The sequence below is a fragment of the Ciona intestinalis genome, chromosome 12, assembly GCF_000224145.3.
Source record: "Ciona intestinalis chromosome 12, KH, whole genome shotgun sequence".
Lineage (NCBI taxonomy): Eukaryota > Metazoa > Chordata > Ascidiacea > Phlebobranchia > Cionidae > Ciona > Ciona intestinalis.
The window spans coordinates 2,283,770-2,300,452 of record NC_020177.2 but is presented as its reverse complement, the minus strand read 5'-3'; the positions used below and the strand labels follow the sequence as shown (position 1 = coordinate 2,300,452).

Genomic DNA, 16,683 nt, shown 5'->3' with positions numbered 1-16,683 from the left:
GCGTATGCATACACCTCATGCTCACCATTAAGTTATAACATGGGTGTCATTTTATACACCAGACAATGTATATATATATATAGTGTATATACTGTATTAAACATGATAACAAGATACCCACCGTAGTAATAATATCGCAACATTCCTTCATATCAGCAAGCCCTTGTTGAACGATGTATTCTTGCAAGCATTCTAACATTGGATCGATTCCATTCGGTACTCGGTTCATTAAGTTGAACATGAGGTAGAGACCTGTAATGAAATAATATGTCTGGTTCATGGTTTACATGAATAAATCGATGAATGAATGTGACTTGCTTTATCCTCTTATGCAGGGGTAAACGACAGTCGTTATAACATGGATGTTCTGTTTTACACATTTTGTGCCCGCTTACAAGTTACTACATATGTAACTTAGGGGATGGTTGATTTTATCTGTTTGGCTGACAATTTAAAAAACCTATTAGTGAGTAGTGACAACTGGATTAAAGCAATTAAGTGTCATGCCGAAGGACACATACGACCACAATGGTAGCAGCGACGAGCCTTGAATCCATTACTTCTTGGTTATAAGCACTAGGCAGACTGGCTATCCATTGTGCTGGTATACATAAGATAATAAAAATGCTTCCTATCATAAGACCTTATTCATGACATTTTAAGATGATCCCGATGATCCCTACAACTTAAAGGGGCATAGCAACTAAAGGTATCACTAGTTTAAAAAAAACGAAACGTATGCCCCGTTAATAACTTAATGTTACACAACCCACCTATTTAATAAATATTTGTAAAAATAATTACAATTTACAAAAGAAACACTATAAAATCATATACAATGTGAATTAAATTTTTAAAAACTTGGGTATGTAAACTATTAACCAGCATCACTTTTTGGGGTAATGGGGCAAATGTGGCTTAAATTCCAGAATAGAACAAACTAGTATAGTACTGTGGGAGAAGAAAGGACACCTTTAGCACATAATATCCAAATATCCTGATCGTGTTTTAAACAATTAACAACGGTCTATGAAAGTCGTGAGTATACGATTTAATAATTCTTTGAATGTTCTTTGTTTACTATCAAATGAGACGAGAAAGAACGAAAAGGTGTCCCATCTTCCTCCACCCTACGATATCAAAAAAAGTAAAACGTTACATTCAGTATCAGAATTCAGAATATACTTACGGTCCATTTCATTTTCGCGTATCATAAGTTTACACTCTGCAAGAATAGCTTCACTGAATTGAGTGGCTAAAACTTTAACACAACGAGCGTTTAATCGTGTTTGTGACGAAGATTCGAGGTACCGAGTTCCTCTTTGTGATTCTTCCAGAAGTTTCTGGTATGCCTAAGAATTTAATTATTGCATTACAGTAGGTTCATTTGACTTTTTCTTATCTTTTAAAACTCGGCCACTTGGGTGTTGGGGTAATGGGCCAAATCTAGTCTAAATTAATGTAACTTACTTTAACCTCGCGTGGCCAGAAAACGACAGTCGTTATAACATGGGTTTAACAACTCGTGCCAGCTTACGAGTTACCATGTATGTTACTCTGTAGTTGATTATTTTTTTGTGGATTTTTTAATTTTTAATACCAGGTCTTTGACAAGGAAAAAACTCACAATTTACAAAAAATAGAATAGATAGAATTTTTTTTAAATCTGCTGCATGATGAACGTTGTTTGTATGTTTGAACTAGATTTAAAATATAACAAAAAGTCAAACAGGTTTTCGCATGATTAAACATGTATGTATGCAGGAACTAGATTTAAAAGATAAAAAAAACCCATTTTAAAGCTATGTTTATTTTGCAATAAACAAATATCAAACCACCTTCATTTTAAAGTCATAAAAGGGTGGAAATTTTCAAAGATGATTGATTTTACTAAAAATGCTTTCAGTTTAATAATGGCATTACCCAACAAAATTTATTAAAACATTATCAGCGTACAAACACAAAAACAGATATTATAATTTAATTAAAATATTTAGAATTTAAACTTCATAACACAAATTATACAATTACCCTAGCAAGCTAGCATAACACTTTTTACACCATTTGGATTTGTTTAATAAAAAATTTAAAAAATGGCTTACATATTTCATATACTTCCGTACGCCATGTTCAGCCAAGTAAGTCTCGGCCTCTGACTTATAATGCTCTTCAGTTGAAGCAATGTAAGCGTTCTCAAAATGTTCCCGATAAATTTCAAGAGGGTCGTCCGGGTTGGAACAAAGGTTTACTGTGATATAACAAAGGTATTGACCTTATGCTCATGTCAAGCTATGACTAAGTGTCTTTCAATAAATATATATATAGTGGGGTGGGGAAAGATGGGACACCTTAAGCACAAAGTATATAAATATCCTGGTCGTGTTTTAAACAAATAACAATGGTCTACAAAAGTTGCGAGGACAAGGTTTTATAATTCTTTAAATGTTCTTTGTTTACTACCAAAATGTACGGGAAAATAGAATGAAAAGGTGTCCCATCTTCCCCCATCCTACTATATATACTTTATATATTTTCAAATTTGACTATGTTTTTATAGCTAATCTTTAATCATACACCTCATGCTGACTACGAGTTAGAATATGGGTGTCTTACTGTCTTCATATACACCAGGCACACATGGTGTATTCACTATTCATACAACTCATGCTTAATGTCATGTTAAAACATGGTTACATGGGTGTTTTCTTATACAACAAACACTGAAAAACACACATGATGTATTTATTTATACACCTCATGCTCACTGTCAGTTATAACATGGGTGTCTTCTTATACACCAGGCACACATTGTGTACACATACACCTCATGCTCTCTGTCGAGTGACAAAATATTTTTCATCAAGTAACAAATGGTTTTCAAGAAAGTTGTCTATCGCCCACAATTTATATTACCATCAAACAGGAATACTCACCAAAAGATTGCCGAACTCCAATCACAAGTTGTGCATCAAGTTCCCCTCCTTCCCTTTCATGCTTGATTAACTCCATTGTCCGATCTTTCAGTTGCTCATAGATGTCCTTGAAAATATTCTTGTTCCAGCTGTCTAGCATCAGCTAGTGGACAAAACATTCAATTTTTGTTTAGTTTATTTACTTACAAACATGATATAATGACAAAAATACAAAATCCCTTCATAAGAAAATAGATAATTTTGGACTGTTTTTTCATTACATGTTCCAGCACCCCAGTTTTGTAGCTTAAAGAGCTTATACTTTGCAGCTAGGTGTCTATACAAACAAGCCTATCCAAAGTATTTTGCATTTCTTAATCAAATCAATTAGACATTAATCAAAACAATTAGATTCCCAATGTTTAAAGACTATTGGTGGAATTGCATTTTAGCTGTGTCACCCAAGATTATGCTAAAAATTGAACTAACAACTAACGTCAGTATTCCTATGCAAATAGTCACCTTTCTAACAATAGTGTTTTGTTCTTGTTTCTTCTTTTTCGACGGTGTCCACTGAGTGACTTCTCAAGTTGAGTAAAAGGTTCAGGCAAGTATACGCATTGGTCAAAGAACTTTCGCCACTCCACAATATAAGCACGCAGCAATGCATTACCATCATGGTGAGTTTTTATTCTCTGAGAAAAATGGAAATTGAATCATAGGCGCCAAACCTGGGGTGGGCAGGACTACCCTGAAATTTGCTGCACTGCAGTAATCAGTAAACATTACAACCAATGAGTTAGATTTTATTCATATAAATGTGCATTTAACTTTAACTCTTACTGCCTCTCAAAAGTACTTACCCTTATTTTTTTAAATTTTAATAAAAAAAGGAAAAATATATATATTTCTAAGTTTATATATATTATATATTTATATAAATACAAAAAGATGTATAATATGTATAAAAACATTTTTAAAACTTAACCCAAACAAAAGTGTTTTAAATGCTTGAATTTATTAAATTATCATTTTTTTAAGGTAATTACAATTTTTCATTTAGTATTAATTTTAAAATTGGCAAAATTAATAGTTACGTATCTTTAAAAAGCAGTACCACAGACTCTCTGCATTTCTCATGCTTCATCAACTTTGCAAAATTAATATTAACTGTTTACTTGTAGTGAAATCACCTGCTGTGCTTCTTTGATAAAGTTTGAAATATTCGTTTTAAGCGCAGTGTGAACTTTTTCAGGTCCAACTTGGTTGTCCCACAAACAAACTGAATGAACGTCCCAAAATAAATCCTGTAAAAATGGGATCTCAGTAGATGGTAGCATAGACAAAACATTGGGTATCTTTTGAATGCTACAGTAGGGTGGGAGAAGATAGGTCACCTTTTTCTATTTTCTCGTCCTATCTGGTAGTAAACCAAGATCACTCAAAGAGTTATAAAACTATATCCTCACAACTCCCATAGACCGTTGTTATTTGTTTAAAAAGGATATTTTAATATTATGTGCTGAAGGTGTCTGCCTTCCCCCACCCTACTATATACCAATTCATTTTTAAAAGAGGCATAGGTATAGCAGAGGTGACATAACAGGTTTTATCACACCAGTTTTAAGTGCAAACCAGGTTTTACCATAAAGATGAAACGTCTATACAAATAAGCAGAGATAGAGTATATTGCATTACCCACATTAATCAATGTGACTATACTTGTGAGTGTGACTATATTATTCCAATATATAAAACATAAATATATGGCATTCACATTCATTACATTATTCAATAAGTATCCCTATCTATGTTTAATGAATATGAGTGTGATTACAACACAGCTGCACATTATGCATCTGTTAGCACTTTTATTGGAACAATTTCTGCAATGGTGTTAAAGCTTAGTTTGAAATATATAAGCCACTGAATTGTAAAGTATGACATGAATCGCACTGTAACATACAAGCTCGATATTATTTATTAGAATAAATAACATGGTTCAAAATTAGGAAACACATATACTGTTACTGACAGGCATATTTTACTTATGTTGTAAAACTGCTCTTATGAATTATGGCACTTATTTGCTTATCGACGTTTGACGTCTATACATTTCAATTTTACTATAATGATTTGGAATTCTTTTTTTGATAAAAACACATTTCAACCAACCTGCCATTCCTGTCGAGTCACTGATTGCTGACTCAGCAATTTGAGTATAATAGGTTGCATAGTCGGCCATTTTTCATCAAAAGTTTGTTGATTTCCCTGTACATCAAATACAAAATATAGTTAAAAAACAAAAGTAATAATACAGCTTGACAAATTTAAGAATTGACCTTTTTAAAGTCAAGCCTATTTCTTATTACAAGCATTAAAACATTATAAAACTCACTATTAAAATGACAATTATACATAGTAAACCCGTTCTCCTATTAAAATAAGTCGATATTTATTATGTTTTATAAGTTAGGAACGGCGTGATTTGATTAAAATAAGCTAATGGTCAAAATACATACCACGAGCATCGACATGTTGTATTCGATGCAAACAAACTCATATGACGTCAACACAAATCCAAAAAAAGTGATGTCAAGGTGAGAAGAAAAATTGTTTTTCTTTTTTCGCTACTTTCTCTCTCTTCCTTACCCTTTTTTTTCTAGCACTTTTATCGGTAATGCGAGAGAGTGAATAAGTTAACTTCTTTAGCCCCCTATAACCCCAAATTTAAGTGTCGGCCTTCTATTTTTCTCCTAACTATGAACATTAGTTCAGTGTGCTACAGATAACAATATATTTTTTGCTAACTTGTATTGTCGGAAATAGATAAAATAACAAATGTCACTAATGGGTTGTCCAAATTATCAGCCATACATAAAAAAAATTATCCACAAAGTTCATGATAACTCGTAAGCTGGCACGAAGTGAATGATAATAGGACACCCGTGTTATAACTTATAACTATTGTCGTTTAGCGGCCACGCGAGGATAATGCCAGTTACATTCATTTAAAAACAACATCGGAAATTAAAACACAGAAGTCCTATACATTTCTTACATCTGGCAGTTACATCGTACTTAACTTGTGGGTGACACATTTTACCATTTTTTAAGCAATGAACAACAAGTTGTCCAAATACACACAGGACAACTAGTGGTAGCAGCATCTATCCTCGAACCCGGTATTCTCGTTTTAAAAAGCGAGATAAAAACACTCCTGAGTTAGCTTTATCGTGAGCTAAAGCAGTTGTACGTGACCCATGACGTAACCAATGTGGCGACCGTACGCCAAAGTCAGCAGTTTATTGACGCGGACGAAGCGGTTTCTTACGTCATAGTAAATTGATCTGAAAGTTATAACTGACTTATGACGTAATTGTTTGAAAAAAGCAGAGAAAATATCTTGAAAACAAAAACAACTGGTCAAAATATTACTGGGGTAGATGGAGCTCCAATATGTTTTCGTATTTTCGTTGCTACAATGTTCTCTACCGTTTACAAATACGGTATTAGCAACCATACGGTAATCGTAACTTCTTCGTACAGAGATCATATAAAAATTTGCAATAACGTGTAAACTGCATTGCCAATAAACTCAAAGAGTTATTCCAAACGAACCATTATTACGCGAATGGTCTAACACCGTGTCAGTCCAGAAAAGACAGGGGGGCAATTGGAAGGCAGGCAGGCGTAACGTGACGTCACTTTTCTCGGTTCCGTTCCAAACCAAGCTTGAAAAGAAAGTTTGTTTGCAGACTTCCAGTTCCGAGCATGCAGCTTTTCCATTTACTCTGCGGAAATCAATACAGATTGAAAATTCAAGGATGGTATAAATAAGTACAGGCGCTGGTTCGCGCATTTTCGGTCAGCCACGCTTGGAACAGAGTGGTATTAATAGTATATTTTTATTGCAGGTTTTAATTACATAGTTTTTTTTATTTATATTAGAAAGATTCGTATGCGCTAAACTTCAACGGAATGAAAATAGTTATTTTTCTCGTCGCTTATTTAATTGCAAGTTCTAAAGGTAAGTAGTACATATTCTATTCAATGTGTGTGAGGTCCTGCAGCGCGTGACACCATGGGACCTAAGATTTATGCCAGTATGTGCCCAATAAACCCTATACCGGTTAATATACATATTTTAAAAACATAACCGCATTTTTTGTTGTAGTAGGGTGGGGAAAGATGGGACACCTTTAGCACATAATATGCAAATGTTCTGATCGTGTTTTAAACAATTACAACAATCTATGGGAGTCGTGAGGATACGCTTTTATAATTTTTTGAATGTAACTACCAAACAGGACGTGAAAATAGAATGAAAATGTGTTCCTTCCCCCACCCTGTTTTATTTATCTTTTTAAACACGATAACTAAGGGCAGGTTGTTTAAAAATCAACGACAGAATCTAAGCTAAAACAACAAAACTATAGTCGTTAGTACAACGTAGATAAAATGTTATTTGCTTTTACTTCAAAAAGCAAGCAATGCCAAATAAAGAAAATCTTATTTTCTCTGAAATAAATATGATATATCTTGCTTTATCCTCGCGTGTGCAGAAAACGACAGTCGTTATAACACGGGTGTTCTGTTTCATACACCTATACTGTCAGCTTCACGAGTTGCCAAGTATGTTACCACGCGGGTAATTGTTTATTTAAATGCAACAATTTGTGCATGAAGAAATAAAAATCCATTCTGAAAAACAGTAATAAAATTCTGAAAAAATATGATCCTATCAAAGCTAAAATTCATCTCAGCAAATAACAAAGATAAAACTACAGTGTGACGAATTAACTTTTTAAACTAAGTTAATTCGTATTAACCTAAATTCAAAACTAAATTCCTTGTTTTACTTATACCCGAGGGTTTAAATTTTTGAACTTTTTACCAGGTTTAAAATGTATGCGACCATCTGACGCCAGGTTGGTTACGTCATCAGCTGAGATCCCTACGTCATGGTACAACATTCATTGGCACTCAGGGCCCTACATGGCTCTCGACGATGGTAAGACAACTTTTTATTTCTTATATTCTTAAATGAACGTACTATATTATACGTTTTTTCATTCTTATTTATTGTCACACTTGGTATGGTAAACAAACAAAGTTCACAAAACTATATAACCGTAGTCCCGCGACTGTAAAAAGGCGGTATTAATTGTGTAACACACGATCGGGAACTATGAGCTTTTATGTATTCTCGCATGCTAGGGTAAAACAACTTTCGTTATACCGCGGGTGTTTTGTTCCATACACCTCGTGCCCGCTTACAAATTTACAACGTATATGTAACTTTGAGGGGTTTATTTTAAGTTTTTTATTTTTTATTTTTTTCTAATGTAGGACTCTTAACGTTATTCCTAGTTCTATCGAAAAAATAATAAATATAACTATATGCATACGCATTTAACTTTATATAAACAACGGATATTACGAATTTACAAAGTTATTTCTTACAAATACACCAATATTCAAAATTTACTACTTAAATATAAAAATTCTTTTATCTTTTAAAATTCATTTTCAATTTTGCTGTTTTACGTTTATTTCTGCTGACTCATAGACTCTGAAGAACACGAAGATGCAAGTCACGATCGAGGAGTTAAGTTCACTCGTACTGGAGCGAAAATTTGGTGGCTTAAAGTGCCGCTTCAAAATTCCCATTACATTATCAACCAGAACCAAACCAAGTGAGAATAACATTTTAGGATTTTAAAACCTCGTAACTTTATGGACATGAGTAGATGTGATTTAGGAATAATTGGTTCCGGTGTGGTTGCTTGGCATGTATAGGTCTTATAGAGTTCCAAAATCTTCTTTAGCGACTGTTTTCTATCTGATCAAAGAATATCTTTATAACGTTGGTGTGAGAAGAATTCTCTTACACTATGATACTATATATGATTCTTGATATATAGTAAATAAAGAATATCTACAAACTATATAGTAGGGTGGGGTAAGACAGGACACCTTTTGCACGTAACACCCAAATATTCTGATTAGGTTTTAAAAACAATAAACAACGGTCTATTTGAGTCGTGAGGATAGGGTTTTATAATTCTTGGGAGTCGTGAGAATACGGTTTTATAATGTTTTTCTTTGTTTATACTATTGAAAGAGACGAAAAAATAGAATAAAAAGGTGTACCATCTTACCCCACCCTATCACATATAACCGTTTTCTTACATCTGTAAAAGAGTGTTGTTAATTGTAAAAACACGATTCGAAAACGTGAGACTTTATATATGCTGACTATATCCCACTTAACACATATCTTTATGTAATATATCCACTGTGATGTAGGTATAGGCATTTGTGTAAAAAAGTTTTGCGACGAAACAAACGAAATCTGAATTTTGCAGATTGTTTTGTGCTCACAATAGAGGAGGTTTGCAAGTGAACTGGTACGATAACACTGAAGCGAATCGTGGTGAAGATTGGTGCAAATGGGACATTGAATCTAATCCATCTGACGCCACGTTGTTTCGGATGAAAAACCATGTATTTTCTGACTCGGTGAGACGAGAGTTGATGCGAATCAGACAAATTGATTCGTTGACTGCAGCCATAATATCATACATAACTCTATACTTGGAAACTTTCAAAGTGGCGCGTTTTCTTTCGTTTGCATCCTACCTTTTCACTTAATATAGTGGTAATAAAGAAATGGATGCAATAGTATCTAGAGATAAGGTTTTGCAAAAAGTCTTTTCATGAAAAATAAGTTGCCAAGGGGAAATAACTCATGTTTTAAATAAAGGTCCCGGAGGTCGGCCATCTTTATTTGGACATCACTGGATTGCATTTCGATTATGACGAAAACTCCCATAATGACGTCAGAAACCGTGTTGATGACGCAAGAAAGTGGTGGCGATGGGTGGACCAACCAGCTTCGACAACTTTCGCCGAACTCAGTGATGCGTGCACTTTAGGTAATACATAGAAACACCGTTTAATGAACTAAACGATTGAGTTTCGTAAGTAAAAGACCCTAATTGCCTCGCTACTAACAGGATCAATTTTTGATTGGAGCTTATGCGAGCTATTTACTCTAAAACTTATGCGNAGTAATTGTTCTATAGAGATCCTCCTATTTATGGGTAAAGGTGGCTGTACACAGTATCCGGAATTCGTACGTTTTGTCTGTTTTGTCCGGATTTCGCTATCCCCTTGTGTACAGCCACCTTTAAGCCTACCTATAAGATTTATTCCCATATTACTGGCCGATCACCCGAATAGCGCCGCGATGTTATTAAACTATTTTCTTTCACTTTGTTCATTTTCTTATCTTCGATTTTTAAATAATTTAGGATCTTCGCTATTATTTTCGAAGAAGTAGAAAATAGTGTTATGTTATACCATGAAACTAGCCAAGAACTCAATCCGTAAAAGGACTCACAGTGGTTTTCATATGTTTTTGTATAACCATATAGCATAAAAACGTCAGAGGGAAATACCCCCTATTCCACCGAAGTGTTTTCGCTTTCTGACGTAGTTTAACTTCCGTTTCCTGCACAAAACATCTGCTATTATTTAAATCATCAAAATTCCCAATAACTTTTAGGTGAATCAGGCTTGCCGGACTTCCTCGAAACGTCAAGTGATGACGTCATCACGGTGAGGGGGGCAAGACGCCGCAGTTCTGGCGCAAACAGATTCATTTCTAAGAGTAAGTGAAAGTGTAACATAATTATTAATTATTTGGTTTTTTAAAAGGAAACTCCTCTAGGTGTATATAATGCTGTGGGGTGAGATGGACAGCTTTTGCACTTAAACCCATATTTCCTAATCGTGTTTTTATTAATTAACAAAGCTGTTTTGGAGCGAGGCTATGGGTATATAAATTCCATAAATCCGCTTTGTTTACTACCAAATTAAACGAGAAAGAGGATAAAAACATGTCCAATCTTACCCCAACACCCTACCATATAAAGAAATACGAGAACCTGGGAGTTAGGACTGAGTCGACTCATTATACTGATCAAAATACTATTATAATAACTTTATTTGTCTCTTCGTTTACAACACCGAAAATTTAGAATTAAATTACTGTGGGGTAAGATGGGACACTTTTAACACAGAATATCCAAATATCCTGACCGTGTTTTAGACAAATATTTTGTATTCTACTCAGAACAACATTTATTTTATACGATTTAAAACTTGAAAACCCTGATAAACGAAACTTCGGTATAGAATCAATGAACGTTTTTCGTACCTATATAAGAAGCCGAATAGTCAAAATTACATTTGACCTGGCAACAGAAGTAACATAATAATAAAGTGCTGATTTTGTGACGTCACAGACAAGTTCGCGACGTGCGGACATGGTTGGTTCTTGTTCAAAAAGAAATGTTACAGATTGTTTCGCTACATTGTAACGCGGCGAGGTCGTGCTGTTGGAATCTGCTCGTATTTTAATGGATCTCTGGTAGTGCCAAAGTATGTATGACGTGACTTTATGTTATGATGTAATTTTAGGTTATGACGTCAGTATGATTTATGACGTCACTTTAGATTATGACGTCACTATAGATCATGACGTTGCTATAGGCAATAAAACCAGTTTAGGTTATAACGTCACTCTAAGTTATGACGTCACTTTAAGTTATGACGTCACTTTAAGTTGTGACGTCACAAGCGTTGTTATCCTTGCATTGTTTTCAGAACTAGGAAGGAGCATTCGTACATAAGAAGATTGTTGCAACACTATGATACCAGGGGTAGATACTGGCTTGGTATGCAAGCATCACGGAGGGGGAATCGTTTCTACGACATCGATGGTTCAGATCTCACTTTCCGTAAATGGGAACGAAAGCGCACGACGTTGTAAGTTTGGTTTACGAAATCGGCATCTGTGACGTAACTAACGGGATTGTTTGATTACAGTGACACGGACAGGTGTTCATATTATCACCAGGGTAGATGGCACAAGACCAACTGCAACGCGCAGTACAAGGTATTCTGCAAGAAACGTAAGTTGTTTTTTTCCTCGTACAATGACGTCATTTTACGTCATCTAATGACGTCATATATTTTCCACGCAGCTGCGGACGTTAGGCACGTGATGAACTGCGGGAGGATCCAAATACGATCCGTTGACGTAGGTTTTGCGTGCAATTTACCTTGATGATGTAACGAAAGATGACGTAGTTTTAGTAATGACGTATGTTTCAGCAAATCATGCAAAGGGAATATGAGAGTGAAGAAACAAAAGGGAGGGTAGTTAACGGCCTCGAGGCGGCTGAGGGTCAATTTCCATGGCAGGTGTAGCTTTAAAATTTTAAGATCTGTGCTAATACATATTGAGTATTGACTGTGGCCTCGTCATGACCAATATCCTATTTTACTATTATTTAGTATACTGTATGTTTGGTCCGGCGCCGTCAGTTCTGTTGTTGGACGCTTGCATCATAACTCAGTATGGGCTTCTATGCTCGATACTGAGACCGGCGCTGATTGGCGTGGGTCCTTGGACAAAATACTTAACGGACAATGTTGAAACCCAGTTCTGGTAAATAATGGGTGGTATATACCATTTGGGGTAAAGACCAAAAGTGGTCGAAATCTCAGCTCCCATGCAATGCCATACTGTATGACTTCACCTACACCAATATAGAATACCGATGGCTTTGAATGAGTTGATATCATGATGATGTATTTGAATACAGGCAAGCATTCGATTCCGAGTTCCACAACTTGATACAGAAGGAAACCAGATTATCCACAACTGTGGTGGGACACTGATTGATGAGTGTTGGGTCCTTACTGCAGCCCATTGCTTTATAGATAGGTAAAGTCATATTACATCGTCCGGCGCTGTGGCAAAGTATTTAGCGCGCGCTGCCTCTAACAAATAGGTAATGAGTCATGGCTCGTCGCTGCTACCATGGTGGGTGTATGTGTCCTTGAGCAAGACACTTAACGCTAATTGCTCTAACCCAGTGGTCACTAATGGGTTGTCCAAATTATCAGCCATATATAAAAAATCTAAAAAATAATCACCCACAAAGTAACATACATGGTTATTAGTATAAGCTAGCACGAGGTGTATGAACACCTGTGTTATAACGATTGTCGTTTTCCGATCCCGCGAGAATAAAGTAAGTTACATTCATTCATTCACATGCAATGATTATAAAGTAATACCGACAAAACAAGTATCCATATAATATGGACTTCTTAAAGATCTAAAATACCTATTCTGGCCATGTTGTGTTCATCACGTAAAGTTTTGTTCCAGACCTACAATATGCTTTGTAGCAACAGCATATATAAATAGACCTCTTAAGTTTTATTATAAGTGAAAATATAGTTCTTTATCTGTTTTCGCCTTGTATTATTTCGCGCTGTTTAAAAAACGGGGTTAAATAGATAACTTAAAACTATTAGTGAGACCATACGTAGGGGTGGGGTAAGAAGGGATATCTTTTAATTTTTATTTTCTCATCCCATTTTGTAGTATAACAAAGAATAAAAAAGGATATTTACAGACTATAGTCGCAGCGCGCGACTCTAAAAGATCGTTGTTAATTGTTTAAACACAATCAGTGAAAATGGGATTTAGGTCTTAATGGTATCCCATATTACCCCACAGTACTATAATTCATGTTATCATAAAATTAGATCGAAGAAAAATGTTTTCTCTGTCACAGGGATGCATCAATATTTACCGTCCGCCTTGGAGATTTGAACAACCGTGTCTCGGACGACACAGAGCAAGACTTTGCTATTGAAAGATTGATAATTCATGAAGAATTCAGTCTTTACCCCTCGGCAAGACACGACGTTGCATTACTTAAGCTCGCAAAAGTAAACGGCCGCTGTGCCAGGTAAATTGTTGATGACGTCCCACATACGTCATCGACTCTGACGTTAAATTTTATGACGTAGGTACACTGACGCGGTACAACCGGCGTGTCTTCCGGATGAGAGTTTTCCAATCAAGCAAAAAGGAGAACTTTGTCAAGTCAGTGGGTGGGGTGTTACCAATGAGTCACTTGGACAAAGCTGTACGTCACCTTACGTCATAATTACGCTGTGTTATATATGCCAGAGTAGACCAGGACTGGATTTCTAGTAGGCCCTGGTTCAGATAACAATTTAATAATACGTTTTTACGTTTTTAAACACCATTCTTACAACAATACGTTTTTGAACACCATTCTTATGACCACCATTTTTATAAACACCTTTCTCACGACTACTTTAGCCTTTTTTTAGTTTTAATAAATTTATGGAGTTTTCGGAACAGCGTTCCAGTTTATTATGCTAGTGTTTTTTTTGCAGCTGCCGCAGCAAACTTGATGTGGGTGACGCTTCCTACAAAGAGCAACAAATATTGCAAGTCGAGATATAACAAGAGAACCGAACTATTTATTGATGATATCATGATATGCGCTGGTTTAAAGGTTAGGTTGCTTATAATAGCTTAATACACATTAAACTTTACAATAGTTTAATATAGTATAGGACGGGGGAAGACGGAACACATTTAGCCCATAATACCCAGATATTCGGATCGTGTTTTAAACAATTAACAACGGTCTATGGAAGTCATGAGAATACAGTTTTATAATTGTTTGAATGTTATTTGTTTACAACCAAAAGGGACAAAAAAGAGTAAAAATGTGTCCCATCTTCCCCCACCATATACTGTGCATATAATTTCAACTATCCAATAGTAAAACAACTTCAAACGCTTGGGTCTAGCTAGAATATAAACTTCTATTTTTTAGATATCATGCTCTTATGCAGGACTGGATTTCAGATATGTTAATCAGAACACCCGTATAGTTGCGAGGCAATTTAAACACAACCTATTAAAATAATCGATTTGCCTAATTTTATCAGATTAAAATTTATTAGTTTGGTCTAACATGGTTACTGTTTTCATTCTTTTTTTATCGTCCCATTCGGTAGTATTTACATATTAATATAACCGTGAGGCTTAAAATACTATTGGTAATATTTGAAAACACGAAAACAATATATTGGATATATAGTAGGGTGGGGGAAGATGAGACACCTTTTTATTCCTTTTTCTCGTCCCATTTGGTAGTAAACAAAAAGTATTCAAAGAATTATAAAACCGTATCCTCGCGACTCCCATAGACCGTTGTTAATTGTTTAAAACACTATCAGGGTATTTGGATATTATGTGCTAAAAGTGGCCCATCTTACCCCACCCTACTTAACTATATTCCAACGGTGACCATTTTTCCTCACAATACTATACATAGATTTTATAAAACCTTTTTTCACCACGTTTTGTTTTTTCTATGTGTGCAAACTTTTTACAGACTGGAGGTTCAGACGCTTGCACTGGTGATTCAGGCGGACCCTACGTGTGCAGGAACTCAGAGGGAAAATATGCGGTCGTTGGAGTCGTTAGTTTCGGTAAGTTTAGTTTCGGTCAGTTTATAAACATGTGTAAGTGACCATGAATGTACGTTAGCAAAAAAAAACTAGTAAATAAAATTTATAATTTTATCTTATTTATCCTCGTGTGGCGGGCCAACGACAGTCGATATAACACGGGTGTTCTGTTTCATATATACCTTTTGCTGGGGTAAGATGGGACACCTTTAGCACAGAATATCAACATATCCCGATCGTGTTTTAAACAACAAAGAACGGTCTATAAAAGTCGCAAGGGCATACGGCTTTATAACTATTTGAATTTTATTTGTTTACTACCAAATGTGACAATCGAGAAAATAGAATAAGAGGGTTTCCCATATTCCCTCACGAGAAGATAGAATGATAAGGTGTCCCATCTTTCCTCACCTTACATTTACTTTAAACAATTATGCTTATCACAGGTATTGGTTGTGCCCGTGCAAAGTACCCTGGAGTCTACACCAACGTGGCTCACTTTATTCCATGGATAAACTCAAACATTAACGCCAACGGTGGAAAGAGTATTGTGACGTAGACATTACGTAGTATATATGACGTAATTAACTAAGTTTCATGTAATTTAAATTTGTTCGTTTATGCTTTCTTTCCGCCCATATATATGCTACTTGTGAATACACCAACTGGGTAGACTTGTATATTACGAGTTTGGTTTTTGACTAAAAACTTGACGCTGCTACCATTGTGGGCGTATGTGTCCTTGGGAAAGACGGCAATTGCTCTAATCCAGTGGTCACTAATGGGTTGTCCAAATTATCAGCCATACTTTAAAAAAACAAAAAAAACAAAAAACAAACAACCACAAAGTAACATAGGCCTACATGGTAACTCGTAAGCTAGCACGAGGTGTTAAACCCGTGTGATAACGACTGTCGTTTTCCGGCTACGCGAGGATAAAGTAAGTTACATTCACATTCACTTGGCTTGCGAAATATGAATGAATGACGGTGGTTTTATATCTCGCGTGACGGATAACGTCAAAATATACAACACGGTATGTGGTACGGTGAGGAAGACAGGCACATTTAGTACAGAATATTCAAATATCCCGATCAAGTTTTAAACAATGAACCATTGTCTATGTGAGTAAGGATACGGTTTTACAATTCCTTGAACGCGCTTTGTTTACTGCCAAATGGGACGAGAAAATGGTATGAAAGGTGTTCCATCTTTCCCCAACCTACTATATATATTTTACACAGTTTTACATTTGCCGATTGTGGACAGATCTGTGTTTACACAAAGCAAAGCAATTTCTATTGTCGATACCGAGAAATGTTAGAGTCAAACAGTGCCAAATGCAAATCGTATAGTGCGAGTCCTAAAGATGCGAATCTAATGA

General features: G+C 35.5%; 2 protein-coding genes across 2 annotated transcripts in view; one reads left to right on the top strand and one right to left on the bottom strand.

Moving 5' to 3' along the window:
- Positions 1 to 5,519, bottom strand: part of LOC101241932 (cullin-5-like) — a 12,285-nt gene extending 6,766 nt beyond the window's left edge. The window contains 9 exon segments of the mRNA XM_009862167.3: positions 122 to 252; positions 1,190 to 1,352; positions 2,103 to 2,248; positions 2,934 to 3,075; positions 3,435 to 3,481; positions 3,484 to 3,607; positions 4,106 to 4,219; positions 5,088 to 5,183; positions 5,435 to 5,519. Of these exon segments, the coding sequence (XP_009860469.1) occupies positions 122 to 252; positions 1,190 to 1,352; positions 2,103 to 2,248; positions 2,934 to 3,075; positions 3,435 to 3,481; positions 3,484 to 3,607; positions 4,106 to 4,219; positions 5,088 to 5,183; positions 5,435 to 5,449 (978 nt within the window). The 5' untranslated portion in view covers positions 5,450 to 5,519.
- A 1,289-nt stretch (positions 5,520 to 6,808) lies between these two features.
- Positions 6,809 to 15,979, top strand: LOC100176526. The gene is made up of 17 exons (XM_002127003.5): positions 6,809 to 6,942; positions 7,813 to 7,926; positions 8,485 to 8,611; positions 9,284 to 9,437; positions 9,682 to 9,853; positions 10,486 to 10,590; positions 11,228 to 11,363; positions 11,589 to 11,750; positions 11,811 to 11,896; positions 11,969 to 12,024; positions 12,099 to 12,188; positions 12,593 to 12,714; positions 13,577 to 13,753; positions 13,815 to 13,933; positions 14,211 to 14,332; positions 15,224 to 15,320; positions 15,746 to 15,979. The coding sequence occupies exons 1-17, from the start codon at positions 6,894 to 6,896 to the stop codon at positions 15,856 to 15,858; spliced, it is 2,001 nt and encodes a 666-aa protein (XP_002127039.1). The 5' UTR covers positions 6,809 to 6,893; the 3' UTR covers positions 15,859 to 15,979.
- The last annotated feature ends 704 nt before the right edge of the window (positions 15,980 to 16,683 follow it).